The following is an 18,891-nucleotide window of genomic DNA, read 5'->3' on the forward strand; positions in this document are numbered from 1 at the left end:
GAAGATCAGCAGGGCCGTGGTGGAGCTCACATCACCACGGCCCGAAGAAAAAGGTTGCGTCTAAACGTGCAGGTACTCCTCCTCCTTCCTGCCCACGCAGCCCTGGAAGAAAAATGTTGCTGGAGTTGCATGGGCAGGAAGGAGTAGGAGCATCAGCCGCGTGCAGAAGAGGAGCAACACGGCCCGAGAAGACCAGGGCTGCTGCAGAGCCCATCCTGTGGCGACCCGTAAAGAAGAGGCCCAGAGGTGAGAGAGAGGCTGAGGGCCTGTAGAGTGTGTATGTGTGTGTGTATGAGATGAGTTGAGAGATTGTGTGTGAGAGTGAAAACCTGAATGTTTGCAGAGAAAGCATGTGAGAGCTTCTGTGTGTGAGAGAGAGACAGCATGTGACAGTGAGAGCCTGTGCTTGAGCAAGACAGCATGTGGGAGAGAGAGCCTGTGTGTGTGAGAGTCAGACAGCATGTGCCAGTGAGAGACTGTGTGTATGAATGAATGTATGAGAGAGAGCATTTGAGAGTGAGAGCCTGTGTGTGTGTGTGTGTGTGAGAGAGAGAGCATGTGAGAATGAGAACCTGACTGTGTTTGAGGGAAGAAGACAGAGGGAGAGAAAAGAAATAGAAAAAAAGACAATATAAAAGGAATTGGCAAAAAATAAGAAAGGGAAGGTAGAAAAAAAAAAAGCCTGTGACCAACCAATTAGAAAACTAAGACAGGAAATGTAAAAAAAATTTAATTACTTTTTACTGATTGACACATGTAATCTTTGGGAATGTGCAAGAGTAGCACTTCCTCTATGCGGATCTCACAATGTACGAGATCAGCATGGAGGAACTGGAAGCCCACAGGGCCTGCATAGAGGAGGCAGCAGAATGGCCTTCAGTGCCAGTAGCAGCAATCAGCACCCGGTGCTCCCACTCATTCTGAACCTATGGTGAGTTGTCACATTCACATTATAAATGTCATAATTAAATGATAAGTATGCATTAAAATCCAACCCCCTCCATAACCCCGCCCCCATATGACCAAAGCCCCAGCCCTGCCCCACCCCACCCTGCCGGGCCATGGAAAAATGGTCTTGCTTGAAGCCGGCCCCTGGTGCAAAAAAGGTTGGGGACCACTGCCTTAAAGGGCCAGTCAGTTTTTTCTTCAAAATGTATTTTACTTATGCATAAGGCTTTTTTTGAGGCAGAAGCTCATCAGCAGGATGAGCAGCCCCCTCTCGCGAAGATTGCGCGGCGGGACACGTCTCTGGATGCCGTTTCGGCCCCTGGAGAGGCTCCGGATCCTGCTCCCTTGGCATCTTTTCTGGATCCTCTCCTCCAAAACCTAGATGGGGGTGTTGATGAGTCCGCTCCTGTAGAGGGGGAAAACCCCCGGGTTTCTCGGCTGTTTCGCCAGGAGGAGTTGGATCCCTTGATCCTCTGTGTCCTGGAGGAACTGGAAGTGGAGGCACCAGTCCCCAGTTCGGAGCCAGTTAAGGGGAAACCAGTACTCTCGGGGCTGCGTGCCCTGCCCCAAACTTTTCCTTTCCACCCAATTCTTAAGCCGTTGGTCACTCGGGAGTGGGAATCTCCAGACGTGACCCTGCGGGTGGGGCGGGCGATGGACAAGCTTTACCCTTTACCCGAGGAAGCCTTGGATATCCTCAGGATTCCCAAGGTGGACGCGTCGGTTACTGCAGTCACCAAGCGGACCACCATTCCTGTTACAGGAGCGACGGCTCTTAAGGACTTACAGGATAGGCGGCTAGAAGTCCTCTTCAAGTGCATTTTTGAGGTGTCAGCGCTCTGTGTTAGGGCGGAGGTCCGTAGTAGCCTCATGCAGCGAGCGACCCTCGGGTGGGTCCAGCAAATGCTCACATCACAGGTGTTGCCGCCAGAGGAAACAGATCAGGCGAATAGGATGGAGTCCGCGGTAGCTTACACAGCGGTTGCATTATATGATCTGTTGCGGGCATCTTCACGCAACATGGCCACTGCAGTTTCGGCTAGACCGCTTCTCTGGCTCCGGAACTGGTCCGCAGACGTTTCTTCCAAAACTCAGTTGGGCAATCTTCCTTTTAAGGGTCAATTGTTGTTTGGTGAGGAGCTTGACACCCTTATTAAGTCTCTTGGAGAGAATAAGGTGTATAAATTGCCAGAAGACAAACCTAAGTCTTCCAGGCCCTTTGGGGCAGCGCGTTACTGTTTCCGAGGACAGCGCAGATTTCGGCAGTTGCGGCTGCCCGCCTTTCCCGCCCGACAACCGACTCAGAGGGCTCAGTCTTGGCCTACTTCCTTTCGTGGTCGGAGGCCATTTCGGGAGGGAGGCTCTCAGGGGGCCACCAGAGGTAAGCAGTCCCAATGAAGGTGTCCCAGCCCTCTCCCTGGTTCCAGTGGTGGGAGGTCGTCTTTCCCTGTTTCTCGAGGAGTAGGTCAGGATCATGTCGGACCAGTGGGTCTTCAATATCATCGTCCACGGTTACGAATTGGATTTTGCCCACCCGTTAAGGGATCTTTTTCTGATTTCTCCCGCCGGCTCTCTGGCCAAGCAAGAGGTAGTCAGGCAAACCCTGAGTCGCTTGAAATCCCTGGGAGCTATTGTTCCGGTCCCTCCAGAGGAGCGCAGGGCCGACAGGTACTCCATCTATTTCGTAGTTCCGAAGAAGGAGGGGTCCTTCCGGCCAATATTGGATCTCAAGGCAGTCAACCGAGCACTTTGGGTTCCCCAATTTTGCATGGAGACTCTACAGTCGGTCATTGCGGCCGTCCACTCAGGAGAATATTTGGCATCTTTGGACCTGACCGAGGCGTATCTTCACATCGGGATACGCGAGCGCCATCAGCAGTTTCTCCGGTTCATGGTCCTGGGGGAGCATTATCAGTTCCAAGCTCTTCTGTTCGGCTTAGCGACAGCGCCTCGAGTCTTCACCAAGCTAATGGTAGTTGTAGCAGTGGCCCTCCGGCAGAAGGGGATCTTGGTTCACCCATACCTGGATGATTGGCTCATCTGGGCCAAATCGGAGAACCTCTGTCGGGAAGCAGTGAGCAAGGTTCTACTCCAGCTCCAGTCCCTTGGTTGGGTGGTCAACTTTGCCAAGAGCCAGTTGGTACCATCTTCGGTTCTCAACTTCCTGGGAGCATGCTTCGATACCTCGGTAGGCAAGGTCTTCCTCACTCGGGAGAGGAGGCTCAAGTTAGTGGTGCAGATCCATCGGCTCCGGTCCTTACCCCTGCTCATAGTATGGGATTATTTGCAGGTACTTGGTTCCATGGCGTCTACTCTGGAAGTGGTTCCCTGGGAGTGGGCGCATATGAGACCATTACAACGCGCATTGCTTTCTCGGTGGGATCCGAAATAGGAGGAGTTTCGCCTGCCTTTGCCACTGATGGAACCAGCCAGGTCTAGTCTCGATTGGTGGTTGATTCCAGCCCACTTGTTACAGGGGATGGCCCTGGAAGAGCCACTGTGGGTAATAGTCATGACGGATGCCAGCCTCACTGGTTGGGGAGCAGTTTGCCAGTCACAATCCACTCAGGGTTGTTGGACAAGTTATCAGGCGACGTGGTCAATCAATCGATTGGAAACCAGGGCGGTACGCCTGGCGTTACGTGTTTTTCTCCATCTAGTAGCTCAGTGTGCAGTGCGAGTCTTATCAGACAACGCGACAAAGGTAGCTTACATCAACCGCCAAGGGGGAACCAGGAGCCGGTCAGTGGCCTGGGAGGCTGAAAGGCTCATGACATGGGCAGAGCGACATCTGGTCCGGTTGGCGACCTCGCACATAGCCGGGGTGGACAATGTGCAGGCAGACTTTCTCAGTCGCCAGCATCTAGATCCTGGCGAGTGGGAACTGTCTGATGCAGCTTTCTGACTGATCACTCGTCGTTGGAGGCTTCCACACCTCGACCTGATGGCAATTCGGACAAATGCAAAGGCGCCCCGGTTTTTCAGTCATCGGAGAGATCACGGGTCGGAAGGAGTGGATGCTCTTGTCCTTCCGTGGCCTTGCGGCGTACTACTGTATGTGTTTCTGCCTTGGCCACTAGTGGGCAAGATCGTGCGTCTGATAGAGAACCACGTGGGGTCTGTCATTCTGGTAGCCCCAGAGTGGCCCCGAAAGCCGTGGTTTGCGGATCTGATCTCGTTGGCGATCAACGGTCCGGTGCGTCTCACCCACCTTCCGAATCTTCTTCGACAAGGTCCAGTATTTTTAGATCGAGCAGATCGCTTTTGTCTAGCGGCCTGGCTTATAAGAGGAGGCAATTGAGAAAGAGGAAATATTCAGATTCGGTTATTTCTACCCTCTTGCAAGCACGGAAATCGTCACGTCGTTGGCCTATATTCGTGTTTGGAGAGTTTTCGACTCTTGGTGCTAAGGTTTGAACGTCCCCCCACGTCTGACTTTGGTGGCACACATCCTATCCTCCCTGCAGGAGGGATTGAATAAAGGTCTAGCTTGCAGTTCTCTCCGGGTGCAGGTCGCAGCACTGGGTTGCCTGCGGGGCAAGATTGATGGCTTTTCGCTGGCAGCTCATCCGGATGTGTCCCGTTTTTTGAAGGGGGCCAAGCATTTGCACCCGCCGGTATGACAAATTTGTCCTGCCTGGAACTTGAATTTAGTTCTTAAGGGCTTATGTGGACTTCCTCTTGAACCCCTCCGGCGGGCTACGTTGAAGGATTTGACACTCAAGACTGTTTTTTTGGAAGCCATTACCTCCGCATGGCGAATTTCAGAGCTTCAAGCTTTGTCGTGTCAGGATCCGTATCTTCGTATTTCGGATTCCGGAGTTTCACTGCGGACCGTTCCCTCCTTCTTGCCCAAGGTGGTATTGGCTTTTCATGTCAATCAGACGGTAGAGTTACCGGCCTTCCTGAATTTGGATCCGACTTCTGCGACAGATAAAGATCTGCATAAGTTGGATGTGCGCCTGGTTCTCCTTCGCTATCTAGAGGTGACTAATGCTTTTCGATTATCGGATAATTTGTTTGTCTTATTGACTGGTCCTAGACGGGGACAAAAGGCATCCAAAGCTACGGTTGCTAGGTGGTTGAAGGAGGCCATTTCCTCCACTTATCTTTGCGCTGGGTGTGCCATACCACACGGCTTGAAGGCGCACTCTACCAGGTCTCAAGCGGCCTCTTGGGCGGAGAGCCAGTCGGTCTCGCCGCAGGAGATTTGTAGAGCAGCTGCCTGGAAATCCTTGCATACTTTTGCGAAACATTATCGTGTGGACGTCCAGGATCCGGAGGTCGACTGTTTTGGTAGCAGTGTACTTTGTGCGGGACTCTCCAGATCCCACCCCAATTAGGGCAGCTCTGGTACATCCCAGCGGTCTGGACTGATCCTGGTATGTACAGGGAAAGGAAAATTGGTTCTTACCTGCTAATTTTCGTTTCTGTAGTACTAAGGATCAGTCCAGACTCCCGCCCTTGGGTTTTTTGGAGAGTCCGTTTTTTCTGTATGTTTTCTTCCTTGTTCTTACCTCGGCAGAGTTCTTTACAGGCATGGGAAGGAATCTTATTTTATTTTATTTATTTATTTATTTATTTTTTATACCGACTTTCATGACAGGAATCCCATCAACCCGGGTTGATGTGATTCCTGTCATGAAAGGTGAGTGCAAATCTTCTTGATTGATATGTTATGCGGCGGTACTGGTTGTTATGTTTGGGGATTTGTTCTCCTTTATTGGTTATTCTGCTTTGATATCATATATACTGAGGGATCGCAAGTGGCACACTAGGTTAAGAGGGGTGCCTTTTCAGTTTTTTTTTTCTCTGATTCCCTCTGCTGGAAGGGAGACACAACCCAGCGATCTGGACTGATCCTTGGTACTACAGGAACAAAAATTAGCAGGTAAGAACCAATTTTCCTTTTCAAGACCTGCATCCCATTGCCCCACCTTTAATCCCCTCCATTCTCTGTGTTCCCCAGACCTCACTCTGACCTCACATCTCTCCTGCCCCACCATCGTCAATGTCCATTCTGCAAAATAATTTTTTACCACCCAAGGCCGACAGAGCATGCTGTGTGATGAGGATGGCTCCTTGTAGCCTGAGAATCCAACTAAAGAATTTAAGGTTCCATATATCCAGGAGAGACGCCAGGAGTTGGTGAAAGTATAGAGCAAATACGATCACCTCTGGATTTTAACATCTCATTGAGCCCTGGAGAACCCGTGACCCCTCCACCGCCTAGCCTTGCACAAACTCCGTTTTTGGGAGGTGGTTCTCTACCTATTGGGTTGAGTGAATCTACCTCTAATGGAGGGGAAACGGAGAGAGAAGGTGCGAGGCCTAAAAGTGGGGGGAGTATAAAGGAACCCCTCACAATTTTACCATCATTAGCGACGGAAGGGAGGGCAGAGGATTTGGAGGAGAGAAGTAGACTCTGCCCTTTAGGATCAGTAAGTTTAAATAACTCCTTAGGCTCACAGTCACACCCGATAACGCTAGAGACTATTTGGTCCACCCTAACTGATTTAAAAGTATTAATTTTGTCCTTAAATGCATCTGTCAATGGAACAAAAGATCAGATATCTAAAGTTGAACCTTTAGTGGTACAACATGAGGAGAAACTAGTCAGTATCTCTACAAAATTAGAACAAGTGGAGAAAATTCAGACCAGTTTGATACAGGGAGACCCCATAAATACAAAGAAAATAGAGAATATTGAAAACCTCTTGAGGTATAATAATCTGAGAATATTAAACTTCCCTAAAGTGAAGTTAATTTCTCCTTATGAGCAGTATAAACAATATCTTATGGAAAATTTGAATTTAAAAATAGGTGAAATTCCAATTATTGAAAAAATCTTCTTTGTTGTAATGGGGGAAAAGAAAAATGAAGCAAGTCAACATAATGTGCAACAATTAGAAGCAGGCAATTTGACGGCTTTTTTGGAACAGTCAATGACTGAACAAGTAGAATATTGAGGCACATTGTGTGTGAAATTTCAGAATAGTGGAGATAGAGATAAGATATTAAAACTTGCATTAATAAATAGGGAAAAATTATATTTAAATCAAAAAATTTGGACATATCCTGATATAACCAGGACGACTCAGTTACGTAGAAAGCATTTCCTTCAAATGAATCCTGAATTAAATTCCATTGGTGCTCAGCATATGTTATACTATCCCAGTAAGTGTGTGGTAAAATACCAGCAGGAAAGGTTTGTGTTCTTTGAACCTTTAGAGTTACGTAAGTTTCTTGATGCCAGATTACCTGTTACTGTACCCTGTCCGAGTTAAATTATTATAAAAACAGGAACCACAAATATTTCTTACAATAATTTACTTTATTTTGCTCACATTATTAACACGCAATGGTTCTATTTTCTTTATAACAGGGATAATACTGTCTATGTAGAGTGGTAAAATAATTACTATCTCTTGTTTTACTTTACTTATTTCTTGTACCTGTTTCAAATGGCAAGCGGATATTGCTGTCTGTATTGTTTAAAAATTGTATAAATAAAGAATTAAAAAAAAAAAAAAAAGAATTTAAGTGGAAATGGAAAATGTTGGGCATGCCCAGTGTGATGTGATGTAAGGCTTCCTACATCATGCTGCTTACTCAAGAGATTACCAGCCCGAAGAAAAATGCAAGCAACCACCTCTGGGGTATATTGCTGTGTGCACAACTTTACTCCTGATTTAAAAAGGAGCCCAATATTCAAACACCAGATAGCCATATATGTAGGACTTATGCAACTATCTAGCGGCAATTGAATATCCAGTTGTAATCAGCGGACACTAGATAGCTTGATAAGTCACTTATCTGGCTAGCTGGATAACTTGTGGGTGAGCACTGGGTGGATCGGGGCAGTGCTACTTAGCTGGATAACTAATCTGACTAAGTAGCAATATTGTAGGGATGTGAATCGTTTTTTGACGATTTAAAATAGCGTCCGATATATTTTAAATCGTCAAAAATCGTTAGAGGCGATATTTAATAGGAATTCCCCCGATTTATCGTCAAAAATCGTAAATCGGGGGAAGGGGGAGGGCGGGAAAACCGGCACACTAAAACAACCCTAAAACCCACCCCGACCCTTTAAAATAAATCCCCCACCCTCCCGAACCCCCCCCAAAATGCCTTAAATTATCTGGGGTCCAGTGGGGGGGGGTGTCCCGGTGTGATCTTTTACTCTCGGGCCTCCGGTGCGTTGTAGAAATGGCGCCGGCGCTACCTTTGCCCTGTCATATGACAGGGCAAAGGTAGCGCCGGCGCCATTTTGTTTTTTGTCCCCCGACGTCAGGAGCATAGGAGATCACTCCCGGACCCCCGCTGGACCCCCAGGGACTTTTGGCCAGCTTGGGGGGGCCTCCTGACCCCCACAAGACTTGCCAAAAGTCCAGCGGGGGTCCGGGAACAACCTCCTGCACTTGAATCGTTTTGCCGTACAAAATGGCGCCGGCCATACGGCCAATCCAGGCCATAAGAACCTGGCATAGGCAGGACATTGACACTAAGCAAATAGCTGAAGGATAACATGGGAAAAAAAATGTCTGAAATTGTGGCCTGGCTTGAAGAAGAGGTGTGCACCTTTAATTGCAAATAATTGCTTTGTAGAGGAAAGGCAGTGTCAAGACAGAAGGAACAGAGTTGAGAAACTCTCTAACATGGTAAAAGACAGCAAAGAAAAACAACCGGCCCATCTGTTTAGCCCAGTTATTCTATGCACATTGCTAAAGTCCTATCCCAGCTGATAGCCATAAAAGCATGGTCAGTTTAATAATAGTTTAGTTTAATAATTTGTTATACTGCCTTTCCTGTCAAATCAAAGCAGACTGTTTATAGGATATTGCTCTTAAGCCAATTCAGTTTTTGTCATCTTCAATACTTGCACTCTATTATCTTGCAGAATCTTACAAAATCGCAAATGAGTGAGGGTTGAGTCGGGGGGGGGGGGGGAATAAATGAGGCAGATGTAAGTTCAGTTCAGTTAATTTTAGAATGTCATACTCAAGAAAGCAGAATGTGAACAGAAATAGGTGCTGACCTAGGACCTGAAAATAGGCAGAACTCAGCACAATGTCTGGAAAGTACCTTTTGCACTGGCACTGAACTGAGCCAATGAGATATTCACAATGTATTCTGACATAGAGAGGTATCCCCTGGAGTCAGACCAACCAATCACGTATCAAGAAGTTGTGACCATAAGATTTATTTAGTTAGTTAAAGTATTTATATACCGTCTTACCAGAGCTGGCCAGAACTGCCTAGCAACCAAAAAGGTTGCCTGTCATGAGCTAGATACGAATGATGACCACATATAAAACCACCAGCACAGCAGCTCAAACCAGAAAAACAACCAGGAAGATCAGGAACACCAAGAAGATCAAGAAGATCATAAGCAATAAGAAATGCTGAGAACCAAAGAAAGCCCCAGCAGCACAGAGGCACACCTTGCTAAAGACTTCCTAAATTGCCAAGAACTTCTGAAACAAATGAACTTCAGGTAATACTTAGATGGGGGTTATTATTTCTGTTTAGGCCTATCTGGCCAGCTTCATAGGGTAAACAATGAATGTGGTAACCTTGTATAATAAACCTTACATGACTCCATTATTGTTTCCTCATCATTTTAGATCCAATAAAGTGGGGCCTGGACTGGGGGAGATGGTCCCCTAGGGCCCTCAGCTTACATTTTTGGTGCATTATCTGGGACATGATGAAAACAATATGCATCATAGTTTGGATTTGACAAGGTCATAATTTACGTAGTCTGCAACACAAAGGTAGTATATAAGAAAAAATATTGGGAACAGAATTTTGTGCATTTTAAATTTGACTTGATGTGGTCTTGAAAGGTGTCAAATGGTTAGGGTGAAGAGAACAGTAAGAAATATCTTGTGCCAAAATGAAAATTACAAACCAAGATAAATTCCCTTCTAGAAATTGCAGCAGCATGTGGGAAATGTCTGTGGGGTCCTTCCATTGCAGCAGAATTAAATTTGTTTTCTGATGTGGGGGATAGGCTTACTATGTATATATATAATGCAGAGGTCAGCTGCAATTTGGATAATGTTCCCAATGATCCCAGCACCTCAGTGAACTAACAAATAAAACAAAAAATAATGTCTGCAGCTCAGTTTGTACAACAAAGACAGAGATATGAAGGGCAAATAGAAACACAGTGTTATAATTATTTAGTGGATCCTTAGTTCAGCTAATCAGTAGGAATTTATCAGCTGATAGGTGGTTTAAAACAGGAAACAATTCAATTAAAAATGACTTTAATTTCACTGAAATAGGAAGTTCAACCAGGACAGTCAGATGAGGCAAAAGATTAAAAAACAAAACAAAATCTGACTGAAGTCTGTAGCTGTCACATAAAAATATTAACTTCAGAACAAAGTACATTCAAAAAACAAACGGAGATCTGTAGTCACAGCAAATGCTAGCCTCAGAACAGAAGTGTATTTAAATACACAAATTACTAATTAATGAAGTAATTAGTAAATAAACACTCTAAACATTCAGAATTAAAAAATTAACTAGCATTAAAATAATTAAAAATAACAAAGGCAACAGACGGGAGATCAATAAATACCAGTCTTTCTCCATTGATGATCGTTGCCAAGGCAACCAGAACACTCAGCCACACTGTTTATATTCCTCAGCTGTTAACTTTAACAGCTGAGGAATGCTCTCTGTCCCACGCTGACTCCCTGCACCAATCACCACCAAACCCCCCTTGGCATTCGAACACACGCGTGATGATGTCACCGATGTGCGCGCACGGGCAAGGCCTGCGACGTCGGTCCCGATCAGGCTGAACTGGAGACCGACACACCGCAAGCCCCGAGGCAGCCCAGCCCAACCCCCGACACACGGAGAGAGGTAATGAAGTCTTAACAGTACTCCCCCTCTTACGCCCCCTCCCAGAAGGTCTGGGTTTAGTAGGATTATCTTCATGAAATTGTCTTAAAAGAGATTTGTCCAAAATGTTTGATGCTGGTTCCCATGTATTCTCCTCCGGACCAAAACCTTCCCATGAAATCAAGTATTCCCATCGACGATGATGAAAATGTACATCAAGGATATCCTGAACTTGGTAAATAAGATCTGCATCAGCAGTTGTATTCACTGGTTCAGAGGGAGCTGGATGAAATCTTGAAAGAATTACTGGTTTAAGTAACGAAACATGAAAAACATTATGAATTCGGAAATTTGATGGTAGTCTTAGACGATAAGAAAGTATACCTATCCTTTCAGTAATTACAAAGGGTCCAATGTACTTCGGAGCCATATGCTTAGAAGGAACTTTAAGACGAATATGTCGAGTGCTAAGCCACACTCGATCTCCAGTTTTAAAGATAGGAGCTGCTCGTCTATGTTTGTCTGCAGCTTTCTTTGCCATATTTGCTGCTTTCGTTAAGTTAATTTGTGTTGAATCCCACAATGATCGAAGTTGTTGAGCTGTAAGTTGAGCTGCTGGAGATGGTACAGACGTTGGAATTGGCAAAGGAGGTTTTGGTTGTTTTCCAAAGACTAATTGAAATGGGGAATTTCCTGTAGCAGAATGAATGTGAAAGTTATATGAAAATTCTGCCCATGGAAGTAAAGTCGTCCAATTATCTTATTTATCTCCAATAAAAAGTCGTAAAAAAGTCTTCAATGACCTGTTAGTACGTTCTGCTTGTCCATTTCCTTGGAGATGGAAAGCTGTAGTGAAATCCAGTTGAATATCGAATTTTTTGCAAAGCGATCTCCAAAATTTAGCTGTAAATTGTGTACCTCGATCAGAAGTTATATGTTGAGGTAATCCATGAAATTTAAAAATATGTTCAGTGAATAATTGTGCCAATTCGGGTGCTGAAGGAAGTTTTTTAAGTGCTACAAAGTGAGCCATCTTTGAAAACCTATCTACTGTTACCCATATTACTTGTTTTCCTTCCGAAGGAGGTAAATCCACAATAAAATCTGTAGATAAATGAGTCCACGGTTCAACCGGAATGGGTAAAGGTTGTAATAGTCCCCATGGCCGACCAGACAAAGGTTTATGTTTAGCGCATGTAGGACAAGAATCCACATATTTCCTTACATCGCTATTAACATTTGGCCACCAATAGAAACGAGATAAAAGTTCCAAAGTTCGTACTCTACCAGGATGTCCAGCAGTCAGGGAGTCATGAGCCCAAGAAAGTACTTGTCTCCGTAAACGAGTTGGCACCACTGTTTTACCCTCAGATGATAAATTAGTATTTGCCATAACAATATTGGCTGGATCAATGATATATTGAGGTTGTATGATGGTATCTTCAACCTCATTGATTCGTGAAAGAGCATCTGCACGAATATTCTTTGAAGCTGGTCTGTATCTTAAAGAAAAATTAAAACGATTAAAAAATAGAGACCATTGAGCTTGTCTTGGATTTAAACGTTGTGCTTTACTTAAATATTCCAGATTTTTATGATCAGTGTAAACCACCACTGGAAGTAAAGCTCCCTCCAGCCACTGACGCCATTCCTCAAAAGCCATTTTAATTGCTAATAACTCCTTGTCCCCAATTCCATAATTTCTTTCTGCAGAGGAGAATTTCCGTGAGAAATATGAGCAAGGTAAAAGTACTCCCTTATTTGAAATTTGACTAAGAACAGCTCCTACTGCTGTATCAGAGGCATCAACCTCCACAATGAATGGTCGAGATGGATCTGGATGATACAGACAACTATCAATCAAAAATGCTTGCTTTAATTCTTGAAAAGCTTTTATAGCTTCCGGAGGCCATTCCTTTGCATTGGCTCCTTTTTTAGTTAGCGCTGTAAGGGGAGCAACCTTCCTGGAATAATTAGGAATGAAATTCCGATAAAAATTAGCAAATCCCAGAAAGCGTTGTAATGCTTTAATTCCTACTGGTTGTGGCCAATCATGAATGGCTGAAACTTTTTCTGGATCCATATGAAATCCTGTAACAGAAACTATATAGCCCAAAAATGGTAAAGATTCCTGTTCAAAAAGGCATTTTTCCAACTTAGCAAATAAATGATTATCTCTAAGTCTTTGTAACACCTGTCAAACTTGTTGTCGATGAGAATTGATATCTTTTGAATAAATGAGAACATCATCCAAATAAACTATAACAGAAGAATTTAGCATGTCCCTGAATATTTCATTCATGAGATTTTGAAAAACAGCTGGAGCATTGCATAAACCAAAAGGCATAACTAAATATTCATAGTGGCCATCACGGGTGTTAAATGCAGTTTTCCACTCATCTCCTGGCTTTATCCTTACTAAATTATAAGCGCCTCTTAGATTGAGTTTAGTAAATATTTTAGCTCCTTGCAATCGATTCAATAATTCAGGAATCAAAGGTAAAGGGTAACGATCTCTTTGTGTAATAGCATTTAGACCACGATAATCTATACAAGGTCTAAGAGTTCCATCTTTCTTAGCAACAAAGAAAAATCCCGCTCCTGCGGGAGAAGTCGAAGGACGGATAAAGCCTTTCTCTAAATTTTCTTGGATGTACTTTGACATTGCTTGAGTCTCTGGTAGAGATAATGGGTACACTCTACCTCGTGGAGGAATAGCACCAGGAAGAAGATTTATCGCACAATCAAATATTCTATGTTCTGGCAGTAAATCAGCTTTTTCTTTTGAAAAAACATCAGAATAGTCTATGTATTGTATAGGTAATGTCCAGGAAGTTGAAGATAACGGAAGGTTTGGAATAATGTGATCTGGAATACAAATAGTAGACTTTGGTATTTTTTGTAAACACGTGCTGAAACAATTCTTTCCCCAAGCTGTTATTTGTAATCCATCCCATGAAATAATTGGAGAATGTTTTTGTAACCATGGTAATCCTAATACGATAGGATGGATAGATTTATTTAATATATAAAAAGAAATTTCTTCCTTGTGTAATACTCAGTACATAACTTTATGGGAACCGTCTTTCTCTCAATAATACCTGGAAGCTGAGTTCCGTGAATAGAAGAAATTCGCAAAGGTGGTGTATTAGGTTGAGTGGGTAATTGTAACTTTTTAATCACGTCTACCAGAATAAAATTTCCTCCAGAACCAGAATCAACGAAAGCTGATGTTGAAAAAGACACTCCAGCATACTCCAAAGTCACAGGCACAGTAAATAGGGGAACAGAAGTAGAACAGCCTAGGATCAGCTCCCTGGAGATTCCTAGACTTGGGAGTTTCCCGGTAATTTTTTACATTGAGCAAGCATATGGCCCTTCCCTCCACAATATAAACATAATCCCAAAGAACGGCGACGTCTTCTCTCCTCGGAAGTAAGTGGAGTATGTCCAATCTGCATCGGTTCCTCTACCCGAATATTTGAAACTTCCGAAGGTGGGGCTAGAGGACAAGAGAAAGATGGTGCTAAAGTCACTGGTCTCCGAAAAGCTCTAGTCTCTCGAGCTCTCTGTTGTATTCGACGATCGATACGTCCAGTAAGATCTATTAACTCCTCCAAATTCTCTGGACGATCTCGAGCTGCTAATTCATCTTTGACTCTGGACGATAATCCTTCTAAATAAATACTCCATAGGCTATCCTCTCGCCATCCAAGTTCTGAAGCTAGAGTTCGAAATTCAACTACATAGTCCACTAATGAGCGTGAACCCTGTCGTAAATTTAAAATTTCTGTAGCAGCCGTGGATTGTCGAGCGGGTTCATCAAAAACTTGTTTAAAAACTTTAACAAATTGTTGTAGATCTCCAAGAATCGGGTCACCACGTTCCCAAATTGGTGAAGCCCAAACCAAAGCCTTACCATCAAGCAAAGACATGATATAAGTTGTCTTAATTTGATCATTTGGGAATTGACAAGGTTGCAATGTAAATCTCATAAAACAGTGATTCAAAAACCCTCGACACTGTTTCATGTCTCCATCATATCTAGGAGGAGCAGGTAGTTGTAAAGGAGTCACAGGTCCATGAACTAAACTTGCAGCCGAAGTAGTAGCAGTTTCAGCAGAGGAAGGATTCTGACGATTAGTTAGCTGCTCCACTGTTGCAGCTAAAAGATCCAAGCAATGTTGTTGTTGTTGTATACGTTGAGCCATACCAGGAATAGCTTGTAAACCAGATATCTCCTCCGGATCCATGGCCTTGGCAATCTGTTATAATTATTTAGTGGATCCTTAGTTCAGCTAATCAGTAGGAATTTATCAGCTGATAGGCGGTTTAAAACAGGAAACAATTCAATTATAAATGACTTTAATTTCACTGAAATAGGAAGTTCAACCAGGACAGTCAGATGAGGCAAAAGATTAAAAAACAAAACAAAATCTGACTGAAGTCTGTAGCTGTCACATAAAAATATTAACTTCAGAACAAAGTACATTCAAAAAACAAACGGAGATCTGTAGTCACAGCAAATGCTAGCCTCAGAACAGAAGTGTATTTAAATACACAAATTACTAATTAATGAAGTAATTAGTAAATAAATACTCTAAACATTCAGAATTAAAAAATTAACTAGCATTAAAATAATTAATTAAAATAACAAAGGCAACAGACGGGAGATCAATAAATACCAGTCTTTCTCCATTGATGATCGTTGCCAAGGCAACCAGAACACTCAGCGACACTGTTTATATTCCTCAGCTGTTAACTTTAACAGCTGAGGAATGCTCTCTGTCCCACGCTGACTCTCTGCACCAATCACCACCAAACCCCCCTTGGCATGCGAACAAACGCTTGATGATGTCACCGACGTGCGCACACCGCGCACGGGCAAGGCCTGCGACGTCGGTCCCGATCAGGCTGAACTGGAGACCGACACACCGCAAGCCCCGAGGCAGCCTGGCCTAACCCCCGACACACGGAGAGAGGTAATGAAGTCTTAACACCCAGAGACAAGAAATTGAGAAAGTCTGAGACCAATCATTTTCAGTTACAATGCAAGAATCTATGAACAGTATAAAGAGAGACACCTATACATCTGATAAATTAAAATGAACTCAATTACTCAAAGAAAATGAGGATAAATTCTAACTAGCACAAAGGGAGACCTCCAAAATCTCAGGTCTTCGAGGAGCCTTATTAGTTCCAGATAACAGACCTATCCACCATATACTTGAAAGCCGATATCCAGTTGTAATCTCCCCAACATCAGTACCCTCTCATAATAAAGAGAAGCGTGATAGGAAACCCACTGCAGTTATAGAAACAACAGGGAAGAGGGGTGAGAAAAATCAAGTTGAGAGAGAGACTGGAGATGTAGCCACATTATTCATCCATGACAGGACAGTCCTGTCCCTAAAACTCAGTCATTGAAAAATAAGTTTCATGGTATTTCTTTTTTCTATAAAAATGTAGGACACTTAGCTAGGAAATGTCGCATGGCAGAACAAAGCAAACATAGAGAAATATAATGGTAGAAAAAGACCATATAGCTTAGCAGTCTGCCCATCCACCCAACAAATATAGCTTTACAATTCCCATCACTCCATCAGAGATCCCCTGTATTTATCCCATGCTTTTTTGAATTCAGATACTGTTTGTGTCTCCTCTACCTCCACTGGGAGGCCGTTCAATGCATCCATAACATTTCCCGTCGATAGCAGGGCTGAATTACCCATGCTGTCTGGGAAGTGTTGCGATCCCGAGTAGGCGGAGTTTACCCTAGCTGATCACAGAGTTTTAGACTCTGTGGGTCTGCACAGTGGTGTTCCCACGTGGTTCCCTCACCTCTTCAGTTTCTTATTTTCCACGAGCCGTTCGCACGCGGGGATTTTTCTCCTAGCAAATTTTTGCCTGACTGCATTTTTCTTTGTCGAATTTTTCACGTTTTTTTCACACAAATTCTCATCACAGATGGCTCCGAAGCCTTCTGGGTTTAAATATTGTCAGTGTGGCAAAATTATGTCCTTCACTGATGAACATAATTATTGCTACATCTGTTTGGGCCCGAACCATGATCAGAAATCGTGTCGGGACTGCGGGAGGATGTCTCCGCGGGCCCAGCAACACCGGGCCGCAAAGATGGAGAGGCTCCGTACGGGCACTTTGGCCCCACCATCCTCTGTCCATTCTTCGCTGGGACTGGCGAAGTCGGGTAAGGCCCATCCAAAGCAGGCGTCCTCGCTGGGACCAGCAGGACTTGGAAGACCCACTAAAAGTTCTAGGCTAGGATCTCACACACCCTTCAGGCCTCGTTCGGAAGCCAGGGATCCAGCAGAGGAACTTCGGCGCCAAGTACCGGCAAGTACGTCTGCGGAGCCTGCGCCGTCAGCGTCGTTGAAAAGGAAACACGACGCTTCAAAACGAGGCGAGCACAAGCAAAGCACGAAGCATTCAAGTTACATGGTGCGTCCATGGCGCACTGGCGTGACGATGCATCCTCGAAGCGCCATACGGCGCACGGAGCACATACGGCGCACAGAGCAGCTACGACGCATGGAGCACCTACAGCGCAACCTACAGCGCATGGCCTGTCGCACGGCGCACCTATGGAGCACAGATCATTGCACGACGCTCCTAGGGCGCATGGCGTAAAGATTGCACCTGCAATCACCAGAACGCAGTGCATTGGGCAAACATTGCCATAAGTTACATCATACAGCTTCTGGCAAACAGATAGTAAGATCTACAAGCTCATCCAGGATCTCCATAACTTCTGATGTAGACATTGAAGGATTCTCGGCATCTGAATCTTTATCATCAGGCCGTTCTCCTCCTAGTGACAGTTATTTGTCCAGTCTCTCATCGGTTTCTAGAGAGAAGAGATGCTCTCCTTCCTTGCAAATTCCATTAACAAAACATATTTGCCCTTTGCTTGTATACCTCCTCAGGGTCAACACATGGGGAAAGCACCTGAGCATATTTTCTTGCAGCAATTCCAACAAAAACCCCAAAGCAAAAATTACATATTCCTCCACAAGGTACTTTGGCAGCATCTACTATGACGAAAATCTCAGATATTCTCAGTTCCTTTTTCCAAGAACTGGAAAAAACGAAAGAATTACCACCACAGCATTCTCCAGAGGGTTCTCCTATCTCGCCTCCAGGTGTGGCACCTTTGGAACCAGTCAAACCAACCCAACCTACTAGTCCAGGTTCTCCAAATCAATTCATTCTGTGAATTCTTCAACAGGGTTGCCATCTGATCCTCAGGAAGGCCTACCTGAACTGTATTCTCCTCCGGAGGACTTGACCTATGCTAAATTTATTGAGAAAGTCTGTAGTCTTCTCCAGGTAGAAACAGGAAGGATACCTGACCCCAGAGCTGAAATGTTCGGAATATTAAAAATATTTGATTCTCCTCCTGAGCCCACTGCTCTTCCTCCTCACTCTGTATTAGAGAATCTATTATTCAAAATCTGGAAAACTCCTTTCTCAACATCGGCTACTTCAAGGAAAATTGACATTAAATACAAGATGCATAATTCATCAATTTACGAGTCTGCCCAACTTCCCCACCAATCTATTGTGGTGGAATCGGCCTTATCCAAAGCTAAACATAATAAATTACATTCAAACACACCACCAGGCAGAGAGAATAAATGCCTAGATGACTTTGGGAAGAAGATTTATCACTCCTCCATGCTCATGAACAGAATTCAGCATCATCACTTCTACACTACACAGTACATCTTCGAATCACTCCAAAAGCTGCATCCACTATGTCTATCGGAGGACAATACACCCCACCAATCTTTCTTAGATATGGAAGAAGGACTCAGGCATTTACTGCGCTCTATTTACAAGTCTTTTGAATCTTCAGCAAGAGCGTCTGCTTTGGTTATAGTGGCCAAGCATATGGCTTGGCTCAGAGCCAGCGCAATTTGGACCGATGTACATGAGAAGCTAGCCGATATCCCATACATGGGTGAAAATCTCTTTGGGGATAAGTTTGGGGATATAGTCTCTCATTTGAAGGAACAAAGCGCAGCTGTATTATCTCTTACCACTCCTGCAGAATCTCAG

General features: G+C 44.3%; 1 protein-coding gene across 1 annotated transcript in view; it reads left to right on the forward strand.

The window, feature by feature from the left end:
* The first annotated feature begins 1,164 nt into the window (after positions 1-1,164).
* Positions 1,165-18,891, forward strand: part of LOC115086235 (acid-sensing ion channel 1C-like) — a 132,566-nt gene continuing 114,839 nt past the window's right edge. The window contains exon 1 of the mRNA XM_029592695.1: positions 1,165-1,838. Within this exon, the coding sequence (XP_029448555.1) occupies positions 1,165-1,838 (674 nt within the window). The remainder of the gene's footprint in view (positions 1,839-18,891) is intronic.

The sequence above is a fragment of the Rhinatrema bivittatum genome, chromosome 2 (assembly GCF_901001135.1).
Source record: "Rhinatrema bivittatum chromosome 2, aRhiBiv1.1, whole genome shotgun sequence".
NCBI lineage: Eukaryota > Metazoa > Chordata > Amphibia > Gymnophiona > Rhinatrematidae > Rhinatrema > Rhinatrema bivittatum.